We start from the raw sequence: 19,900 nt of genomic DNA on the forward strand, positions 1-19,900 counted from the left end.
TGCCCTTAATACTTAGGAGATTTTGCTGTCCCTGAAATGGAGCCTATGCTTAGGCCTTAGACAACATATTCCATATAAATACACAGACTGATAACCTGATACATGATTTGCCACCCTGGGAATCTCTGCTATTTTTGCTTTGCTTTCAAAATGCAGTTGTAGCAAAAATGTATAGTGAGAATTCTCAGGTGTTTAGGCTTGTGGGGCGCGGCTTCACATATCAATGCTTGAAAGGCATGGTGGTCCTACCACATTTTTCTCCAGTTGCCATGGTGGCTGGAAGAAACTGTGCTTAGGCTCAGTTATGACCACTGCTGGGTAAGAAGAAGAAGAAGAAGAGTTTGGATTTGATATCCCGCCTTTCACTCCCTTTAAGGAGTCTCAAAGCGGCTGACATTCTCCTTTCCCTTCCTCCCCCACAACAAACACTCTGTGAGGTGAGTGGGGCTGAGAGACTTCAGAGAAGTGTGACTGGCCCAAGGTCACCCAGCAGCTGCATGTGGAGGAGTGGGGAAACGAACCCTGTTCCCCAGATTATGAGACTACCGCTCTCAACCACTACACACCACACTGGCTAAATTCTTACCAACACTTAACTTTGGGAAGCTGAGCATATTTTATGCAAGATAATTTGATACGCATGCACACACTTCAATTCTGCTAAGCGGGTTCTAATCCTCGCTAACTAAACTGGCATCTCTGTTTCTGTCTGCAAAGTTCAAAAAAAACCCCACCTCCCACTGTTGGCTGAGCTGCTGTGTTGTCACATGAACATTTTATTTTAACTACTGTGGCGGGATTTTCTGACTGAAGAGCAGTTCAGCCAGGCTAGCTGATGCTCTTGCCTCAGCTCCTCATCGTGAACTAGGAACGCAGCCTCGTTCTTGCTCCGCTTTCCACAGGGCCTTATGGGCATCCTTGGTTTCGCAGACTAAGCCTTCTTAATATCACTTGTGTGCCTTCCACTTAGTGACACCATCTGTGACCTTGGTGGGGTGAACGAACTTGCCAACTATGGCGAATATTCTGGAGCTCCCAGTGAACAGCAGACCTACGACTATGCCAAGACTATCCTCTCCCTCATGACACGGGAAAAGCACCCAGAAGGTAAAAGAGAATGTGTGGGGTGGGCGGCACTTCAAGCCTGGGGACTGTTAGAATTCCTCCTCCATGATTGCAGTCATGGGATTGTTGTCTATCACATGATGGTGTATGTTTTAACTCCACAGAGTGGGAAGTCACGGAGACAGAATGTTTAAGTTACTCTGTTCCACGAAATGGGACTATTGTCTTTCATTCTTTTTCTCTTTGCTGTCTGATGCTAGAGAGAGAGGGAGCCATGTTGCAGTGCTCCGTGTGTGTTAATATGCAAATAAAGTAGATTAGCCAAAATGCTGAGTTGCTGAGGTCTGTTATGCATGATGCACAAACTCTACGGATCCCTAATTGTGCCGGTGTCTGTTGGCATCGGTCGCTATGATGTTCGGGCTGAAGAAAGCTTTTGAAGCTCCCAAACGATCAACCAGGAGGGAGAGAACATGCCAGTCGGGCATGTGTCTCTGCCAGGGTCCTACTCAAGTGTAGGCCGAGCTCCTGACAGGGACCATTCTGATTGGCCCAGGAGGCCATGCCCAACCAAATCCCCCTCTGACCAGCCATGTTCCACACCTTCCTCAAGCATTTTTGGCCTTCCTGGAATGAGCCACTGAACTGTGATATTGTCTCTTGGATGCAGAATGGAGAAAGGTGTGTTTTGTGTGTGGATGTAGAAACCTTGGGTGCGCCTTTTGTGTGTCAGGAGTGTGGTTTACTGTGGAAAGCTGTTTCATAGAAATACTTGTTGCTCTTCGACGCAACACCTTGGTGGTCGGACGTTGGAACCACCGTTCTCTTGAACCCATCCTAGTGCCTGGAAATGACCCAGTTAATGGTCCATGCTGGGCTGGCCAGGAAAAAGAATGTGACGACAAGCAAGGGAGAAGCAGATAAAGAGAAGAGAGGGAGCTGGCAGGTAGAGAAACTCAGATGGGGAAAGAGGAGAAGGTCAATGAGAGGTGAGAGGAGGAGGGACAAGAGGAAGGAACAGTAGCAGGAAGGACCCGGTTTCTGACCTGGAAATGCTCCTACCTGGCTCAGTGAAAGCCGAGGGGCAGCTTAATGGCCTCCTGGCCCCACAACCAGCTAGATCCTTTGGGGACTGAGACTCCCTGCCCCAGTGGTCCTCTAGGAAGGCCTAGCCTCAACCAGACCCTACAGGACTTCTACCTTGGTGCATTTTCACCAACACCTTCCAAAGAAGCTGGTAAGCATTTAAGTCCTGCAACTGCTTGCTGCCGAATGTGGTGATAATGAGCGATTGGGTTTGTGCAAAGCTTTCCAAAAGACAGCTTTTCTCCCACCCCCAGAGACATCTAGGTGCATTCAGAATTTCTTCAGGGAACCAGTGTGTGCATGTTATTTTAAAATGACCAACGTCTATATTGGAGCATCCTCCTGGCCAGTGCTGGATTTACATATAAGCTAAACAAGCTATAGCTTAGGGCCCCACTCTCTTGGGGGCCCCCCAAAAAATTAAAGGAAAACTGGATGTACTTATTTACTAGAAATACCGACTTTTACACTCACTAAGTGTAACAGGGTACAAAGGTCTGCTGTTCCAATGAACAGTGTGGGCTGCTATGGTGATATTGACATTATATTAAAAAAAAATTATATTAACGACAATTGCATTGTACAGGTTATAACCTTAATTTCATATTAATAAAGCTATTTATAATTATTAGTAGTTTGCATCATATATTTACACCTATTATTATTTCATTTTATAGTGAGTTTCTAGAGACTAGATTATGAGTCTTTGTAAATTGTGTTTCTAAAGGAACTCTTGTTATTGCCAAATGCCAGTGTGTTTGCATTATTAAGTTTGTTATGAATAAAAAATCATTTTAAGTTAGAGCTTAATAATTATTTCACTATTAATTTACTACTGCTTCATTGTATTTCACTGTTAATATACTTCTTCTTAATTGTATTTCGGTTCAACAATTACTTTGATAAAATACATATTTTGTTAGGTGCAAATGGCTTTAGATACCTATCAGGTCCATCAATTACCATATAGCATATATTCAACACAAAAAACAGTGACAATTTGTTGTTGACAAAGGACAGCTGGACATATAAAGGGCCCCGTTACCTTCAGTAGCTTAGGGCCTCATCAAACCTAAATCTGGCCCTGCTCCTGCCTTTTAGCTGCTTCTAAAGCGCTCCAGGCCTAGAATTATGTTCTGGTATTTCTTAACAAATCAACTCCTTTCTCTTCCCTCTTGTTCCTTCCTCTACCTTGCACAGGCAAAATCCTGATCATCGGAGGGAGCATTGCTAACTTTACCAACGTGGCTGCCACCTTTAAGGTAAAGTTGATCCTGAAAAGGTGCATGGCACTGGTCATTCATATTAGCATCCTCATCTGAGTACGCTGGTAAAGAAACATTTACGTTTTGCTGAGTTTCCAGGGTGGATTTGAACAGTGGCGTAGCGTGGGGGGTGCAGGGGGGGCCGGCTGCACCGGGCGCAACATCTGGGGGTTAGGGTTAGGGGGCGCAAATCCACGGGTTAGGGGGCGCAAATCCATGGGTTAGGGGGTGCAAATTACTTGCCTTGCCCCGGGTGCTAACAACCCACGCTACGCCACTGGATTTGAACTGAACTGAATGGGCTGTTGACTCAGCACTGTCCGTGCGAGTGCTGAGGGGAACTTAGGTTTCGTCTCGGGCAGGTTGCAGCACTGTGATAAGGTTCAGTACTCTTGCGAGGATCAGAAAATAGGTACTGCCTCTGGTCTTTCATCCTAATTGCAGTGCACTGAGCAAGGTAGCCTGTCCTTTAGCTTCTGCGGTGAGAGGAGGCAAAATCAGGCGAGGCAGAGAGATGTGGTGTGAGCATCGTTAGTGTGGATTTTGTTGGCTTGATAGCTAGAGCTAGCCATGAGTGTCTGTGCATGATTCTCTGTTTTTCATATTTCCTTCTGCAGGGCATTGTGAGGGCTATTAAAGATTACCAGGGCCCTCTGAAAGAGCATGAGGTCAGGATCTTCGTGAGGAGAGGAGGCCCCAACTACCAGGAGGGCTTACGAGTCATGGGGGAAGTAGGTGAGCAAAGCCCTGAGGATTATTTAAACTTCAAATACTTCCTGCTTCCTCATTTGCTTTCATTTATTTTTGCTCTAAACCTGGGTCCTTAGCCTCATTTAAAGAGCGTTGATGACAGCTGGCAACAAAGGTTTCTCAGTATGGCCCCTGGGGTTCCCCATTTGACTTCCAGCATGGCTGATGAAAAGAACCTTTATGCCCCTCAGCCAATCTCTTGAACTGGAGCCCAGAAGCAGGAGAAGGAAAGCCAGCAGACTTTGCAGTGCTTGCTCAGTTCAAAACATGGTTCTCTGTTTAAAAACCAGTGGCAGGCCCCAGGGCATTAAAGACTTGGTAACTCCAACTTTTGATATTCGGGCTACATTTTTTTTATGCTGCTAGATTAAGACTTCTCTCTTACACCTTCTCCCAGTAGTCCTAAACTTAATCGGTGATGGTCATTGCTGTGCACCCATGATAAAGCAAGGCCTCTCTTTAACTTCACCATGCAGTGGATGCTCGGGTTGCGAACGTGATCCATGTGGGGTGCACGTTCGCAACCCGCAGCGGCGCGTCTGCGTATGCGCGGGTTGCGATTCGGCGCTTCTGCGCATGCGCAAAGCGTGATTTAGTGCTTCTGCGCATGCGCGACTGCCAAAACCCGGATGTAACCCGTTCTGGTACTTTCGGGTTTCGGGGGTCCATAACCAGAAAAAACGCTACCTGAAGCGTCTGTAACCCGAGGTATAACTGTATTTCTATAGTGGGTCTTTGCAGGGAGGCTGCAGCCTGTTCTGATTCTGCTCTTTTTCTTTTGCATTCAGGGAAAACTACTGGCATTCCTATCCATGTCTTTGGTACGGAGACCCACATGACTGCCATTGTTGGCATGGCACTGGGACACCGGCCCATCCCAAACCAGCCTCCCACGGCAGCCCACACGGCAAACTTCCTCCTCAATGCCAGCGGCAGCTCCTCGGTAAGACTGGTACTACAATTCTGAGAGCCAGTGTGGCGTAGTGGTTAAGAGTGTCAGACTAGGACCTGGGAGTAAAGGTAAAGGGACCCCTGACCATTAGGTCCAGTCGTGGCCGACTCTGGGGTTGCGGCGCCCATCTCGCTTTATTGGCTGAGGGAGATGGCGTACAGCTTCCGGATCATGTGGCCACCATGACTAAGCCGCTTCTGGTGTACCAGAGCAGCGCACGGAAACGCCGTTTACCTTCCCGCCGTTGCAGTACCTATTTATCTACTTGCACTTTGACGTGCTTTCGAACTGCTAGGTTGGCAGGAGCAGGGACTGAGCAATGGGAGCTCACCCCGTCGCGGGGATTCAAACCGCCAACCTTCTGATCGGCAAGTCCTAGGCTCTGTGGTTTAACCCACAGCGCCACTTGCGTCCCACCAGGGTTCAAATCTCCAGATGGCCTTAAAGCTCGCTAGGTGACCCTGGGCCTAGTCACTGCCTCTCAGTCAAACCTACCTCACAGGGTTGTTGCAGAGGGATTAAAGGAGGGAGGAGAGAACTTTGTAAGGCCGCCTTGAGCTCCTTGAAGGAAAAGGCAGGATCTGAAGGCAATAAATAATAATAATCCTACAGCACAAGAGTGGCTTATTTCCTGGCCCGAGGACCCACACTGATCCAGCCACCCCTTCAAGGGTCACATGCCAGCTCACACATTGATCACACGCAGGCACACTCAGTACGCATGCATGCTCACCACAGGAACAAATGCACACACACTTAGGCAGACAGCCCTCCCTACTCCAGCACTGGCATGGAGCTGGGAATGTTGCCTTTTACACTTAAAAAGTAAGGATTTACAGTATTTTTTGCTCTATAAGACTCACTTTTTTCCTCCTAAAAAGTAAAGGGAAATGTGTGTGCGTCTTATGGAGCGAATGCAGTCTGCGCAGCTATCACAGAAGCCAGAACAGCAAGAGGAATCACTGCTTTCACTGTGCAGCGATCCCTGTTGCTTCTGCGATTCAGAATATTTTTTTCCTTGTTTTCCTACTCCCAAAACTAGGTGCATCTTGTGGTCTGGTGCGTCTTATAGAGCGAAAAATACAGTATCTCCTGATTTGGTGCTGTGGCGTTCAGCACTAAGATGAGAGGTGGACGTTTCCTCTGCCTGCCCTTTAGGGGAGATTTCTAAAGAGCAGGTGGAGGGATTTCATCTCCTTCCACTGTGGTTTGGTGGGCTGGATTGGGGCTGTGTGTGTGAGCGAGCCACTAACCCCCTTTTTTCTGGCTTCTCTGTTCCCCTTCAGACCCCAGCAACAAGCAGAACGGCATCTTTTTCTGAGTGCAGACCCGACGATCTGGCTCCGGCAAAGAAGGCAAAGCAGACAACACTTTCTGGTAAGCTCCCAGTTTTTCTCCCGTTTCTTTGGATTCCCTCGCGGTGCTGCTTTCCCATTCCTGCGTGCCCTCCCTTTGCACTGGCTGCTGGAGCGTGGAAATCGGAAACGTAATATTTTCAGGGAATCCTTTCCACGTCTGTCCGTCCGTCCCCCTCTGCCCCTGCCCTGCCAAGGAGCATTTCCCATGGAATCCCTGCATTTTGCAGATAATTTTGGTAGCACGCGTTTGCATGTTGCGTTGACCAGGTCTGTTGTGCCTTGTTTCTTGCCTTGAGAAAAGAAACCCTAGGCATCACTGTGTCTTTCTTTCTTTAAATTCAGGGACGGGGTGGGTGGGTGGGTTGGAGATCTTCTGAGCATTGCCTTCCACTGGAAACCTCCCCTTCAGCATATGAGCATGTAACGTCTTTGCACATAGCACCACCCACTTCCTGATTTGTGCAAGGCAAGGTTTTTAGCTTCCGTTGCTGGCAGCTGCAATGCGAAACCAGTGCTGTTTGCAGGAATGTGGCTCTGGGTCTGCCTCTTGTGGGATCCTCTCCCTTCTCTGGAACTTTTATCTCCCACACCAATTCCCCCTGCACATCCCTGAGGTTGATGCCCCAAAGTTTGAGATCCACCAATTCTGGACCAGTTGCCTGCCACGATAGTTTTCACCTGCCCCGCATTGACTGACACCTTTCCCCCTTTCCCTACTAGCCTGGTAAGATTCGAAAGAGCTCCTGGGTTCCTAGACACCTGGTTTGAAAACCACTATACTTAAGATTGCAGTCGCTTAAGCCCCTGCCCCGACACCCACCCCCCAGCAGCGTAATGTGAGACGAAAGCCAAGACAGGCAGCCGTGTTGGATTTGTTGCAATGGCGATTCTCTCTTTAACAGATGCGTCCCCATCTCCAAGACCTGTTCAAGGTAGGACCCCACCACTAGCTCAGCTCAGTGTCCAGCCTTGCTACCAGCTGCTTGTGCAGTTAATTTTCAACGGGTGTCCTGTGTGGTTTTTGGTTTGGGTTGGCCGGTGTTATTCCTGCTCTTTACCCTTGCAGTTTTGTTGCCTGGTTTGTCCCTGTCCCCTCTTGTCCCTGGTAATGTGGCTTTTTTAAAAACACCTCTCTCTATCTCTCTTCTTTCCCCTCTTGCCTCTTATTTATTTTAATTTTTTCCCCTAAAACACAATTGTGGGAAAAGAAGGGCCTATGATACCAACTACCATATTAGTCTGCATATAAGTCGCCCTCGAATGCACGCCACACCCCTAAAATGAGATATCTTTGAAAGCGAGGAGGAAAAATACCGTAAATCGCTGGCAGCATCCAGTGTCTTTCATGGTCTCTGGATTCCGCTCACAATGAACAATTCTCTTGGCAACGAGTGCCACCTGTTGAGAAGGACGGGCAATGGTTATACACAAGGTCCCACCTTAAATCACAGCTTTTCTACCTGTTAAGACAGTGATTATAGACCTGTCTCAGGTTTTATGCAAGCCAGAATTGGGGAAAGAGTGCAGACTATATTCAGACTGATGTGGTATTATTGTCAAGTCTTTTTAAACTTCTCCCTTGCTCTCAGAGTGGTACAGTTCCAATGCAATCTTTATTGGCCCTCCTGCTATTGAATTGTGAGCTGGTTTGCCACCAACTTTGCAGATGTCGGGCATATAGTGCTTTCGCCACTGCAGAGGGCAGAAATCGACTGATGCCCCCCATCTGTGTCCATAGCCAGCAGTTTTTAGTGCAGTGCTGCAAGTTCAGACCAGATTTATTTAATTTTTTAAGAGCGGAAGAGGAATTCCACAAAAATTCAGACTGTGTCTATTTATCTTTACCTGTCTCTATTTGTGCTCTTTGATCGGCACCATCTTATCCTTTAGTCACTGGAGTTTAGAGTAAGCTGTTCTTGCTGAGGAATTTTCTGTTGGGAATCTTCATCTGCATGATTTTAATAGGCTCACAGGAATGCAGTGCTATAGGACAGAAGATGCTATTCCAACAACGACAACAACGTCCTTCCGTCAAAATATTCCCAGGAAGGATCACACCAATAAAACTATTGCAAAACAAGTTCTTTTCCTGTGGCTTACAGTTTGTGATTTGTCTGGGGAAGCTGAACCGCCAGCTGGGTTTGGATGACACGCTAAGCCCAAATAATGGCTTGGCTTAGCTTAGCTTAGCACAGCAAAGAAACAGCTGGGGAGCCCGAGTCTCCTCTGTGGGAGCTCTCATGTCGGTTCGCTTTCTCACATTAAGCCATAGCACAGGGGTAGGCAACCTAAGGCCCATGAGCCACAAGCGGCCCAGGGGGGTCGTTTAACCGGCCCATGAGCCACCCCTGAACTGAGCTGCCCGCTCAGCGAATCCCCATGCGCTGCGCTAAACTGGTGCAGCACAGCACTGGGATTGCTTCCACTGCACCAGAAATTGCGTCTGTGCAGACGCAGATGCCGAAAATCACGTCTGCGCAGATGCCGAAAATCGTGTGCGCAATCTGACCCCTGCATAGCATTACCTTAGTGTTGCATGTGGACGAGGGTGCTAAAATAACTTCTTGCATATTGCCTGGCATTCCTTGATGGAAGAGCAGCAATAAGCAAAGCAAATCCTGGGTTTCTCCTTCCACATAGGAGATGGGATACTTGTTCTCTTGGCCCTTCTCCCTTGTTTTCATCCTGCCTCTGTTTCCTGCTCCCTCCCCCAATCCTTTAGGTACTTTAAGGTTTGGTCTGTCATAAACATCCAAATACCCTTTTTGACCCTATCCCACTTCAGCATTTGTGGTAGATTGTGGTGGTTTTTAGAAGTCTGGTTGGTGTTTTTAAGCTGCTTTTGTGTGCTGCCACTCAGCAGAATGAAACTTTGGGTGGGTAGGTGGGATCTCTGGTCGGGGACCTCCGTTGGAGTGTGTTTGCATGTTGGCGATGGAGTGGCTGCCATTGTAATGAACACCACCAGGGCAACCTTCCTCTGCCCAATGCTCTCCAGATGTTGACTCCATCCTCCCTGACCATTGTCCAGGCTGGCTTGAAGGTCTGATGGAAGTTGGAACCCAACAATACCTGGAGGGTCATCCCTGTTTTAGAATCATCATTACAGCTCCTAGTTCCAGTATAGCTTTCAGTATCTACAACAGGAAAAGCATATTGCAATGGAGGGATTGCCCACCTCCGTAATTAAATACTGGGCAACCTTGTTGATTGCTCCTCTGTCCCCACAGGTGTCAGGTGTTTGGGTTTACAATTGAGGAGCTCTCAAACTTTGCTATAAGTGAACTTTCAAGTCTCAAATCACTGCTTCCCAAGTCTCTGCAGATGTACCACAAGACAAAGCCAGATACCCATACCCTTTACTGGTACTGTGGTTGGCTGGTTTTCAGTCTTGTGGTTTCAATATTGAGCAGGTTCTGTTTTATGTAAGTGGCCTTGGGGATCCCTCTGAGATAGGAGGGAGCTGTAGAAAGCTGTGGGACACCTGTTGTTCCCCCTGCCCCTTCAGCACTTCCAGGTATGCTCCGAAACGTGTAGCTGGGCGTTTTGGCATTATTTCAAAACTCCTGATAGCTGAATTAAAATGAGAGGCATGTCACTCTTATACTTGAAAATACTTGTGGTTTTTTTTGTTTGTTTTGTTTTTCGAGGATAAGATCTGTCCTGAGAGAAGTCGCCCTTGCTTCTGCACAAGTTGCTGTTTAGAGCCAGAGGCGTAGCAAGGTCAGGTGCGGAAATCTTTTTGTCACCCCCCACATTGCAATTTTTGGGAACGTTGCCCAAAGTTGTTGAGCTTCTTTTTGGGAGGGTGCCCCAAAGTTGTTGAGCTTTTTTCGTGATCAGTGGTCGGATTTTCGCGATCGGCGGGCGGCACTTGCACTGCCCACGACTGCCGACTGTGAAAATCTGACCACTGATTGCAAAAATACGCCTGCCGGGGATTTGAGCGCTGCCTGCCGGGGAATGCCAGGCTGATTGCCGGCTGTATTTTCGTGACCAGCGGGTGGATTTTCACGACAACATTCACACCAGTTGCAAAAATCTGCCCACCAGGGGTGCGAACACCACTATGCCTATCAACCTGGGGGGATTTTGTAACCACCACCCCAGGCATGACACCAGGGGCGGCCCTCACCCCTCACACCCACCTTCCATCGCCCCTGTTTAGAGCATGCCCTTGATTTGGAGAAAAGCAAAGACTTGTGCAGAGATGCAGTGGGCAGCTTCCTTTAAAGCTGAATAGTTTTGTTATGGCTCTGCACCAGGGGTCACTGAATTGTCCAATGCAGAGGCACACCAAAATTGTTCAGTTCAGAGTGTTTCACTCTCCTGGGGGGTGCTTAGGGATCACAGAAGCTTTCCAATATGAGTCTTTATTTATTACAGCTTCGTAGTTTCACTCTCTCTCTCTTTCTCTCTCTCTCTCTCTCTCTCTCTCTCTCTCTCTCTCTCTCTGTGTGTGTGTGTGTGTGTGTGTGTGGCACTATTTTGTGTCCACCATCCTGTAGTTTCTCTCATTCTTTCTGGAGACCACCAACCTTCGGGAGTGAGAAGCGCAGCCGCTTTTCGTTGTACTGATTTAGGGGAGCAGTTGGGTCAGTCAAGATTTCCATTTAAGAGGGAATTTTCAGAAACGCCCCAAGATTGTCTGAGCCCCCTTTGGAAGAAGCTTACAACTTTGTTTACATATCTTTGTAAGAATAGCCAGTGTGTGCCTTGAAGGGTGGTAGACAGGAAACCTTCCCAATAAGAAGCTGACGACTTTGGCTGCTTTCTGTCTCTCGTGCTTTGCTTCCTACAAATGGCTGGTATGCGCCTCCGTCCTGTAATGCAGAGAGAGATGCTTGGCCAGGGATGGCTTTTGCGGTGGCGTGCCTGGCCATGCGTGCCGCTTGGAGCCTTTCTGTATGGATGTTAAACGTCTGGCCCTGGGCGGGCGGGGTCGTCTTCTCTTTCCCCCTCATGCAGGTAAAGCCACCATCTTGTTCAGCCGCCACACCAAGGCGATCGTCTGGGGAATGCAAACACGGGCTGTGCAAGGCATGCTGGACTTCGACTACGTCTGCTCCAGAGACGAGCCTTCAGTGGCTGCCATGGTTTATCCATTCACGTATGTTCGCAGTGCCTCTGTCCCACGTTGGGGGTGGGGTGGGGTCCTCCTCCCATTGCATCTTCCTGCATCTCAATTCCTTTCTGCCATTTTTCTGCGGCAGTAGAACTTTGTAGCTAAGGCTGGGACAAGTATTTAGCTGCCCTGCTAAATACTATATTTCCCCTCTTTTCCCCCTCTTGTGAACATTGCTTTCGTGCTTTTCCCTCCTCAATCTGATTCCCTTTCATCTCTTGCCTCAAATTGAGGCCCCAGTGCAGTGCTGGATTTACGTATAGGCTAAACAAGCTATAGCTTAGGGCCCCACTCTCTTGGGGGCCCAAAAAAAAAAAATTCAAAGGAAAAGAACTGGATGTACATTTCCAAAACAGAAGATAAAAAACAAATAAAATGAAACCTACATACAGCAACAATGTTTTGTGTTGTGTAGGCTCCTCTGATGTAAGTCATGGGCCCCGCCTGCTCCCTAAAATATCACTGGTTTGCTCATTTCTGTATACAGGGTGCCTACATTCTGCATGGACCAGTTGCCTCACAACGTGCAAATGGCTTGAGATACCTATTTGGTCCAGAAATTACCATATAGCATATATTCAACACAAAAAACAGCGACAATTTGTTGTTGACAAAGGACAGCTGGACATAAAAGGACCCCATTACCTTCAGTACCTTAGGGCCTCATCAAACCTAAACCCGACCCTGCCCCAGTACATCCCATACTCTCCTGCATCATCTAAGTCACACCTACTGTGCATTGCAGCCTGTGTCATGGTCCTTGACATCATTTGACATTAGCTGGTCCTGGGGTTTACATAGTACTGGTAGAATCCCTGCCATTCATGCACTTGTTGCTTCTTCCCACAAACTAGCAAGCTGGTTGCCCTCTAGTAGAATTTCATTATCGCCCATTGCATTTGCATAGCTGCCCCTTTTCTGTTCTGTTTCCTTCCTTTTTTCCCCCATGCTCCCATTAGGGCTGGGCGATATCTTGTTTTCAACATCGCGATATACTAGCAGCTAGGCATCACAATACATCACAATATCTGAAATAAGGATGGAGCTATGTAGAGGTATTGGTTGGCTTCATGGTTTTCCCAGCATCATGATTTTCGCATAGATCACACACACACACACATATCATGATTTGCAACATATTGCGAGGTCAAGAATTATGTAACTGATATCACAATACGGACCTCAAACCGGTTTTGGACGATATATCGCCTAGCCCTAACACACGTCATGATTCGTGATTTACTGCCAGGCCAAAAATTATGAAACCAATATCATGGCAATAGACTTCAAACTGGTTTTGGACGATAGAGCAATATCTTGCCCAGCCTTAGGAAACTCGGTCACAGGTAAATTAGCTTCATCTTGGCTGTGCGTAGGAAACTAGCCTGCCCCAAAGGAGACTAGGCTGGAGCCCTCCTGCTTGTGAGCTCCCCCCTTGAGGGATTGTTGTTTCTGTGGTATGGATGAGCATTCGGACATGTTTGCCCCTACCCTGAAGTCTGGCATACCAGATGGAGATTGACCACCTCAGGGAGAACTAAGGCTTAGATGGGACCGGGAAAAGAAGTTCCCTTTTACCTATAGCAACAGAAGCTCCACAAGTGTTGCCCAAAGCAGTAATGCACATTCCCCACACTGGGAAACGTGCCACTGTTTTTGCACGCATGTGCACTTTCATTTCTCTCTCTGTTGCAGCAGATAATTAATGTTGGGGCTTGTGATGCGTTTCCTTGCAGTGGGGACCACAAACAGAAGTTCTACTGGGGTCACAAAGAGATACTCATCCCCGTCTTCAAGAACATGGCAGACGCCATGAAGAAGCACCCGGAAGTGGATGTGCTGATCAACTTTGCATCCCTCCGCTCGGCCTACGACAGCACCGTGGAGACCATGAACCACCCACAGGTGTGTGGAGTGGAGTTGGTGGGATCTGTGACCTGAGTCCTGAGGAGGAACAGAAGCGAACAAAAAATAATACAGTGGTACCTCGGGTTACATAAGCTTCAGGTTACATACGCTTCAGGTTACAGACTCCGCTAACCCAGAAATAGCACCTCGGGTTAAGAACTTTACCTCAGGATGAGAACAGAAATCGCGCGGTGGCAGCAGCGGGAGGCCCCATTAGCTAAAGTGGTGCTTCAGGTTAAGAACAGTTTCAGGTTAACAACCGACCTCCGGAACGAATTAAGTACGTAACCCGAGGTACCACTGTAATTCCGTTCCTGTGCAAGCAGTTACACCACAGCTTCCAGTCACACGTAGACTGAATGTGCAAAGGGCAGAGGGGGATTGTGCTTGCTGGTTTGCCCTGTGCAGGGTTCCTGATCTTGTGGTATAACCCCTGTGCACATAGGGCTAGGGGGATGTAGATGGCGCTGTGGTCTAAACCACTGAGTCTCTTGGGCTTGCCGATCAGAAGGTCGGCGCTTTGAATCCGCGCAACAGGGTGAGCTCCCGTTACTCTGTCCCAGCTCCTGCCAACCTAGCAGTTCAAAAGCATGCCAGTGCAAGTAGATAAATAGGTACCGCTGTGGTGGGAAGGTAAACGGCGTTTCCGTGTGCTCTGGTTTCTGTCACGGTGTCCCGTTGCGCCCGAAGCAGTTTAGTCATGCTGGCCACATGACCCGGGAAGCTGTCTGCAGACAAATGCTGGCTCCCTCGGCCTGAAAGCGAGATGAGCGCCACACCCCATAGTCGCCTTTGACTGGACTTAACCATCCAGGGGTCTTTTACCTTTTTAGCTATATCCTTACACAAGGCTATATACACATATAGCTAACTGTGTCTAAGGGCCACATTCACAACTTCCATGAAATACACAAAAGTCAGGAGGCAGAGCCGTTGGGCACAGTCTTCTCCCCACCCACCCCACCCCTGACCAAAACGATCCGTATACACAAGATCTGAAAAACTGTAGCATTTAGTCAGTTCTGAATGAATGAGATATTTTCAAAGATTGGAGGGACAGAGCTGCTTTGCTCTCCCCCCCCCCCCCCAACTAGCAATGCTATGCAGAATAATGTAAATTTAACTTGCCTAATTTATGCAGGTTGCAAAATCTAGCTTTTCTTGTGGCAGATGTTGAATTGTCTGATGATACCCACAGTCCTGGTTTTAGGATTTCTGAGGAAACTTATTCATTTTTAAATCCTGCACCTAAGAGCTTTAAAAAGCCTTGATAGTTGCCAGTGCTTTTCTGATCCTCCCTATCGCTGAGGAGGGAGAGACTCCAGGAAGTCATTGCCGGTGTTGATTTTTTCTTGGGCTGCAGATCCGCACTGTGGCCATCATTGCAGAAGGCATCCCAGAGGCGCTAACTCGCCGGTTGATCAAGATGGCAGACGAGAAAGGCGTCACTATTATCGGGCCTGCAACGGTGAGAGAAGAAGGAACCATGGCTTTCTGTGGCTTATTCTGCTTCGTTAATTTGTTTTTAACGTGCGTTGATGTGAAAATCTATAAATTCTTTCCTGCACAGTGGTAAAGTATAACAACAACAACAACAACATTATTCCCCACCCATCTGGCCAGGCCTCCCCAGCCACTCTGGACAGCATCTAACAGAACAACAACAACAACAACAACATTATTCCCCACCCATCTGGCCAGGCCTCCCCAGCCACTCTGGGCAGCTCCTAACACAACAACAACAACAACAACAACAACAACAACAACAACAACAACAACATTATTCCCCACCCATCTGGCCAGGCCTCCCCAGCCACTCTGGGCAGCTCCTAACACAACAACAACAACAACAACAACAACAACATTATTCCCCACCCATCTGGCCAGGCCTTCCCAGCCACTCTGGGCAGCTCCTAACAGAATATTAAAAACGCAATAAAACATCAAACATTAAAAACTTCCCTGAACAGCGTTGCCTTTAGATGTCTTCCCCGCCCCATTTTTGTTCCCACCACAAAAATTGTGGGATCTGGTGAAGCCATAAATAAATACATGGGGGCTGAATCAGATCCCCAAATTGTGGGTCACACCTTCTACTCTCACAGATGGATCTGTTACTGCTGCGTTGATGAAAGACCTTTTTTTTTAAAAAAAGGCAAATTGAGGGTAAATCAGTTAGGAGCAAATATGCTCTGTGATTGGCTCTGGGCCTGATTTGCATATCCAAAAATCCCTTGTCACATGTACAAAAATTCTGGATTTGAATTTCCCATTTTATGAAAGAGAGAGTTTTCGAAACTGTTGAGCTGTTACTACACAAACTACAACCGCTCCGATATTTCATCTCCTTCGTTTTTGTTTGTAGGTAGGTGGAATCAAGCCCGGCTGCTTCAAGATCGGAAACACAGGTGGAATGCTAGATAACATCTTGGCATCTAAGCTGTACCGCCCCGGAAGTGTAGCTTATGTCTCCCGCTCAGGAGGGATGTCCAATGAACTTAACAACATCATCTCCAGGACCACAGACGGCGTCTTTGAAGGGGTGGCCATTGGTGGGGATAGGTGAGAGCGGCGGCCCAAGCGATATTCCGTGTATTCTGAAATCCTTGTTCAATCCATCCATCCATCTCCTTTATTGGCACACACAGGATACAAAAGTATACAAGTCAAAGCGTAAAATTGACATCTGTTCGTAAAAGGAGATACTTTTAAGACGAATCTCTTACAGTGATACCTTGGGCTACGAACTTAATTTGTTCCGGTGGTCCGTTCTTAACCTGAGACCGTTCTTAACCTGAAGCGCGCTTTCGCTAATGGGGCCTCCCGCTGTTGCCGTGCCGCCAGCACATGGTTTCCGTTCTCATCCTGGGGCAAAGTTCCTAACCCAAGGTACTGCTTCCTGGTTAGTGGAGTTTGTAACCCGAAGCATCTGTAACCCAAGGTGTTTGTAACGCGAGGTACCACTGTACCGTGGTACCTCAGGTTACATATGCTTCAGGTTACAGACTCTGCTAAACCAGAAATAGTACCTTGGGTTAAGAACTTTGCTTCAGGATGAGAACAGAAATCGTGTTCCAGTGGCGTAGCAGCAGCAGGAGGCCCCATTAGCTAAAGTGCTTCAGGTTAAGAACAGTTTCAGGTTAATAATGGACCTCCAGAACGAATTAAGTACTTAACCCGAGGTACCACTGTACAGACATAATAAGGCTAAAAAGTGCCTCTCAAGTCTTATGGTGACATAGTTTTAATTCCACATTCTCCCTAATGCCATGCCTACAACTGTTCCGTTGAAAGGAAACCCTGAAGAAGCCAGAGCAATCTTAACTTTTCTTTCAGCATAGGGTTTAAATATTTACCACAGATTTTTTGCATGATATGGGCAGTAAAACAGAACATTCGCAATGGTTTTGACCTGTTTTACACCTCAAGGAAATCCTTGTTGTGTGAATTGTACTTCTGGTTTTAAAATACACCCACCCACACCAGTTGTGCAGCCCAGTGTTTTGTGTAATGGAATAAATTCTTCTATCCCTCTCTGTTGTGGACAGAGAGCCGTCGATAAAAATTGTTGAGCCTTCGAGACCGGAGTTGAAATCTGGGCTGTTTGTGTTGTACAATATTCTTTAAGCAGCAGAATCTTCTTAACATAAATGCCTGATTAAAAAAATGTTGTTCCCTTGTGCCTAGATACCCTGGCTCCACTTTCATGGACCACGTTTTACGCTACCAAGACACGCCTGGGGTGAAGATGATAGTGGTGTTAGGAGAAGTGAGTACCTTCAAGTTTGTTTTTCTGTCTCCAGCATCACTTGGCAATGGTACAGTGGTGCCTCGCAAGACGAAATTAATCCATTCTGTGAGTCTCTTCGTCTAGCGGTTTTTTCGTCTTGCGAAGCAAGCCCATTGATGGCTTAGCGGATTAGCGCTATTAGCGGCTTTTAGCGGCTTTTAGCAGCTTATCGGCTTAGCGGATAAGCAGATAAGCTGCTTAGCGGCTTAGAAAAAGGGGGGGGGGAAGGAAAAAACCCCCGCAGGAACTCGCAATACATTTTTGTCTTGCGAAGCAAGCCCATAGGAAATTCGTTTTGCGAAGCGCCTCCAAAACGGAAAACCCTTTCGTCTAGCGGGTTTTCTGTCTTGCGAGGCGTTCGTCTTGCGGGGCACCACTGTATCTTTGTAGCTTCATCTTAACATAGGAATATACGGAGCTGCCTTATAAGTCCTGTTCTTCCATCTAGCTCTGTATTGTCTACATTGACTGGTAGTAGCTCTGAGAGCTTCATCTAGAAGTAGATGATGATTTGTGTGGGCAGTATGCCTAGTATCCACTGTACACTACAGAAGTAGGAATGTTTGGCCACAGAGGAGGCTGACTTGAGTCCTCACATGACCCTCCTTTGCATTTGCTGAGCACTGTTTTCTCAGTTGTTCCACAACTGTTGCGAAAGCTCCTCCTTCCAGAAGGAAGCTTGACCAACAGCACCTCTGTATTCCCTTTAGACATCTCGCGCTGTTATTTTGCCTGGCATTTGGCATACAGGCTTTGGGAAAGTATTTTATTTTGCAGCTACTTTTTCTCTGAAGATATGGGACTTCTATGAGTTTTTTTAAATACAGTGGTACCTTGGTTTTTGAATGTCGTAAACCCGGAAGTAAATGCTTCAGTTTTCAAACACATCTCAGAAGTCAAACATGCTGCAGCAGTTTCTGTACTGAGTTTTCCGTATTGAGTTTTCCATACTGAGGCTTCTGTATTGAGTTTTAGGATTTCAAACATTTTGGAACTCAAACGGTCTTCCGGAAAGGATTACGTTCGAAAACCGAGGTACGACTGCGTGTGTGTGTGTACACACACACACACACACAGTTGTACCTTGGAATTCGAATGGAATCTGTTTCGGAAGTCCGTTCGACTTATAAAAACGTTCGAAAACCACAGCGCGGCTTCCGATTGGCTGTGGGAAGGTTCTGCAGCCAATCAGAAGCTGTTGGACATTCAGCTTCCAAAAATAGTTTGCAAACCGGAACGGTCACTTCCGGGATTGCGACATTTGGGAGCCAAAACATTTGGGAAGTAAACTGTTCAACTTCCAAGGTAAGAGAGAGAGAGAGAGAGTGTTGTAGGTAGCCTTTAAAAAAAGCAACCTCACTGGCCTTTCATTTTATGGGGTTTACTTTAAACTGCATTGAATGGAGCAACAGCATACAAATATTTAAATTAAAACAAAATCTGCACATCTTCATCCTTCGATACAGGATTTCCCAAACTTGGGTCTTTGGCAGTTTTTGGACTACAGTTCCCACCATCCCTGACTACTGGTCCTGCTGGTTAGGGATGATGGGAGTTGTAATCTTTTTATGTAGCTCTCTTTATAGTTCTGTAGCCCTTGTGGTCCAATTTCACCTGCAAAAGTGGGGACTGATTTGGCAAAATACTTTTTTCTATTTTAAAGAGCGCTGTGCCACATGGGCTGAGTTGCTGCCCTTGACTCCTTTTTTCTTTTCTTTTCTTTTTTAGATTGGAGGAACGGAGGAGTACAAGATCTGTAGGGGTGTTAAAGAAGGCCGGATCACTAAGCCTGTTGTCTGCTGGTGCATTGGGACCTGTGCCACGATGTTCTCTTCAGAGGTAAGGGAGGAATACATTGAATGGGGGTAGAAAAGCTATTTATTATAGTTGGGAGTGCTGGATCTCTGATTATATTAAACAGCTGTCGAAATCACAGATTCTAAAACTGGGAATGCATATGGGGGCCGGTACGTTTCAACGGCGGCAGAATTCCCGGACCTGTAGCAGAGTGGCTCAGCAAGTGCTGCTTGTGTGCATGAGCTTGCAGAAGAGAGAGTCCATATGCTGTTGTTTCAGTAAACTAGACAGCTTTATTTACAGCAAGATAAACAATCCATCAGGGACACGGGTGGCGCTGTGGGTTAAACCACAAAGCCTAGGACTTGCCGATCAGAAGGTTGGCGGTTCGAATCCCCGCAATGGGGTGAGCTCCCGTTGCTTGGTCCCTGCTCCTGCCAACCTAGCAGTTCGAAAGCACGTCAAGGTAGATAAATAGGTACCACTCCGGCGGGAAGGTAAACAGCATTTCCGTGCGCTGCTCTGGTTCGCCAGAAGCGGCTTAGTCATGCCGGCCACATGACCCGGAAGCTGTACGCCGGCTCCCTCGGCCAATAAAGCGAGATGAGCGCCGCAACCCCAGAGTCGGTCACAACTGGACCTGATGGTCAGGGGTCCCTTTACCTTTACTTAAACAATCCATCGGAAGATGCAGACATTGCGTCTTCCTTGTCACGGCAGAAGAACGAAAGTAACTCACAGACCAAGAAAACAGCCTCCCCCCATGTGGCGAAAGCCCCTCCCCAGATGCAGGACACACTGAGC

The 19,900-nt window shown here is 47.4% G+C and overlaps 1 protein-coding gene across 2 annotated transcripts in view; it reads left to right on the plus strand.

Annotated features, from left to right (window-relative positions):
* Positions 1-19,900, plus strand: part of ACLY (ATP citrate lyase) — a 63,296-nt gene that overhangs the window by 29,995 nt on the left and 13,401 nt on the right. The window contains exons 9-20 of one of the 2 annotated variants that reach the window (XM_079949320.1): positions 971-1,107; positions 3,352-3,413; positions 4,034-4,151; positions 4,955-5,109; positions 6,405-6,495; positions 7,379-7,408; positions 11,445-11,586; positions 13,338-13,506; positions 14,873-14,977; positions 15,875-16,071; positions 17,197-17,278; positions 19,028-19,138. In XM_079949320.1, coding sequence (XP_079805446.1) covers positions 971-1,107; positions 3,352-3,413; positions 4,034-4,151; positions 4,955-5,109; positions 6,405-6,495; positions 7,379-7,408; positions 11,445-11,586; positions 13,338-13,506; positions 14,873-14,977; positions 15,875-16,071; positions 17,197-17,278; positions 19,028-19,138 — 1,399 coding nt within the window. The remainder of the gene's footprint in view (positions 1-970; positions 1,108-3,351; positions 3,414-4,033; positions 4,152-4,954; positions 5,110-6,404; positions 6,496-7,378; positions 7,409-11,444; positions 11,587-13,337; positions 13,507-14,872; positions 14,978-15,874; positions 16,072-17,196; positions 17,279-19,027; positions 19,139-19,900) is intronic. The other variant, XM_079949321.1, reaches the window with a different exon arrangement.

This window comes from Podarcis cretensis (genome assembly GCF_951804945.1).
Source record: "Podarcis cretensis genome assembly, chromosome: 13".
NCBI classification, from domain to species: domain Eukaryota; kingdom Metazoa; phylum Chordata; class Lepidosauria; order Squamata; family Lacertidae; genus Podarcis; species Podarcis cretensis.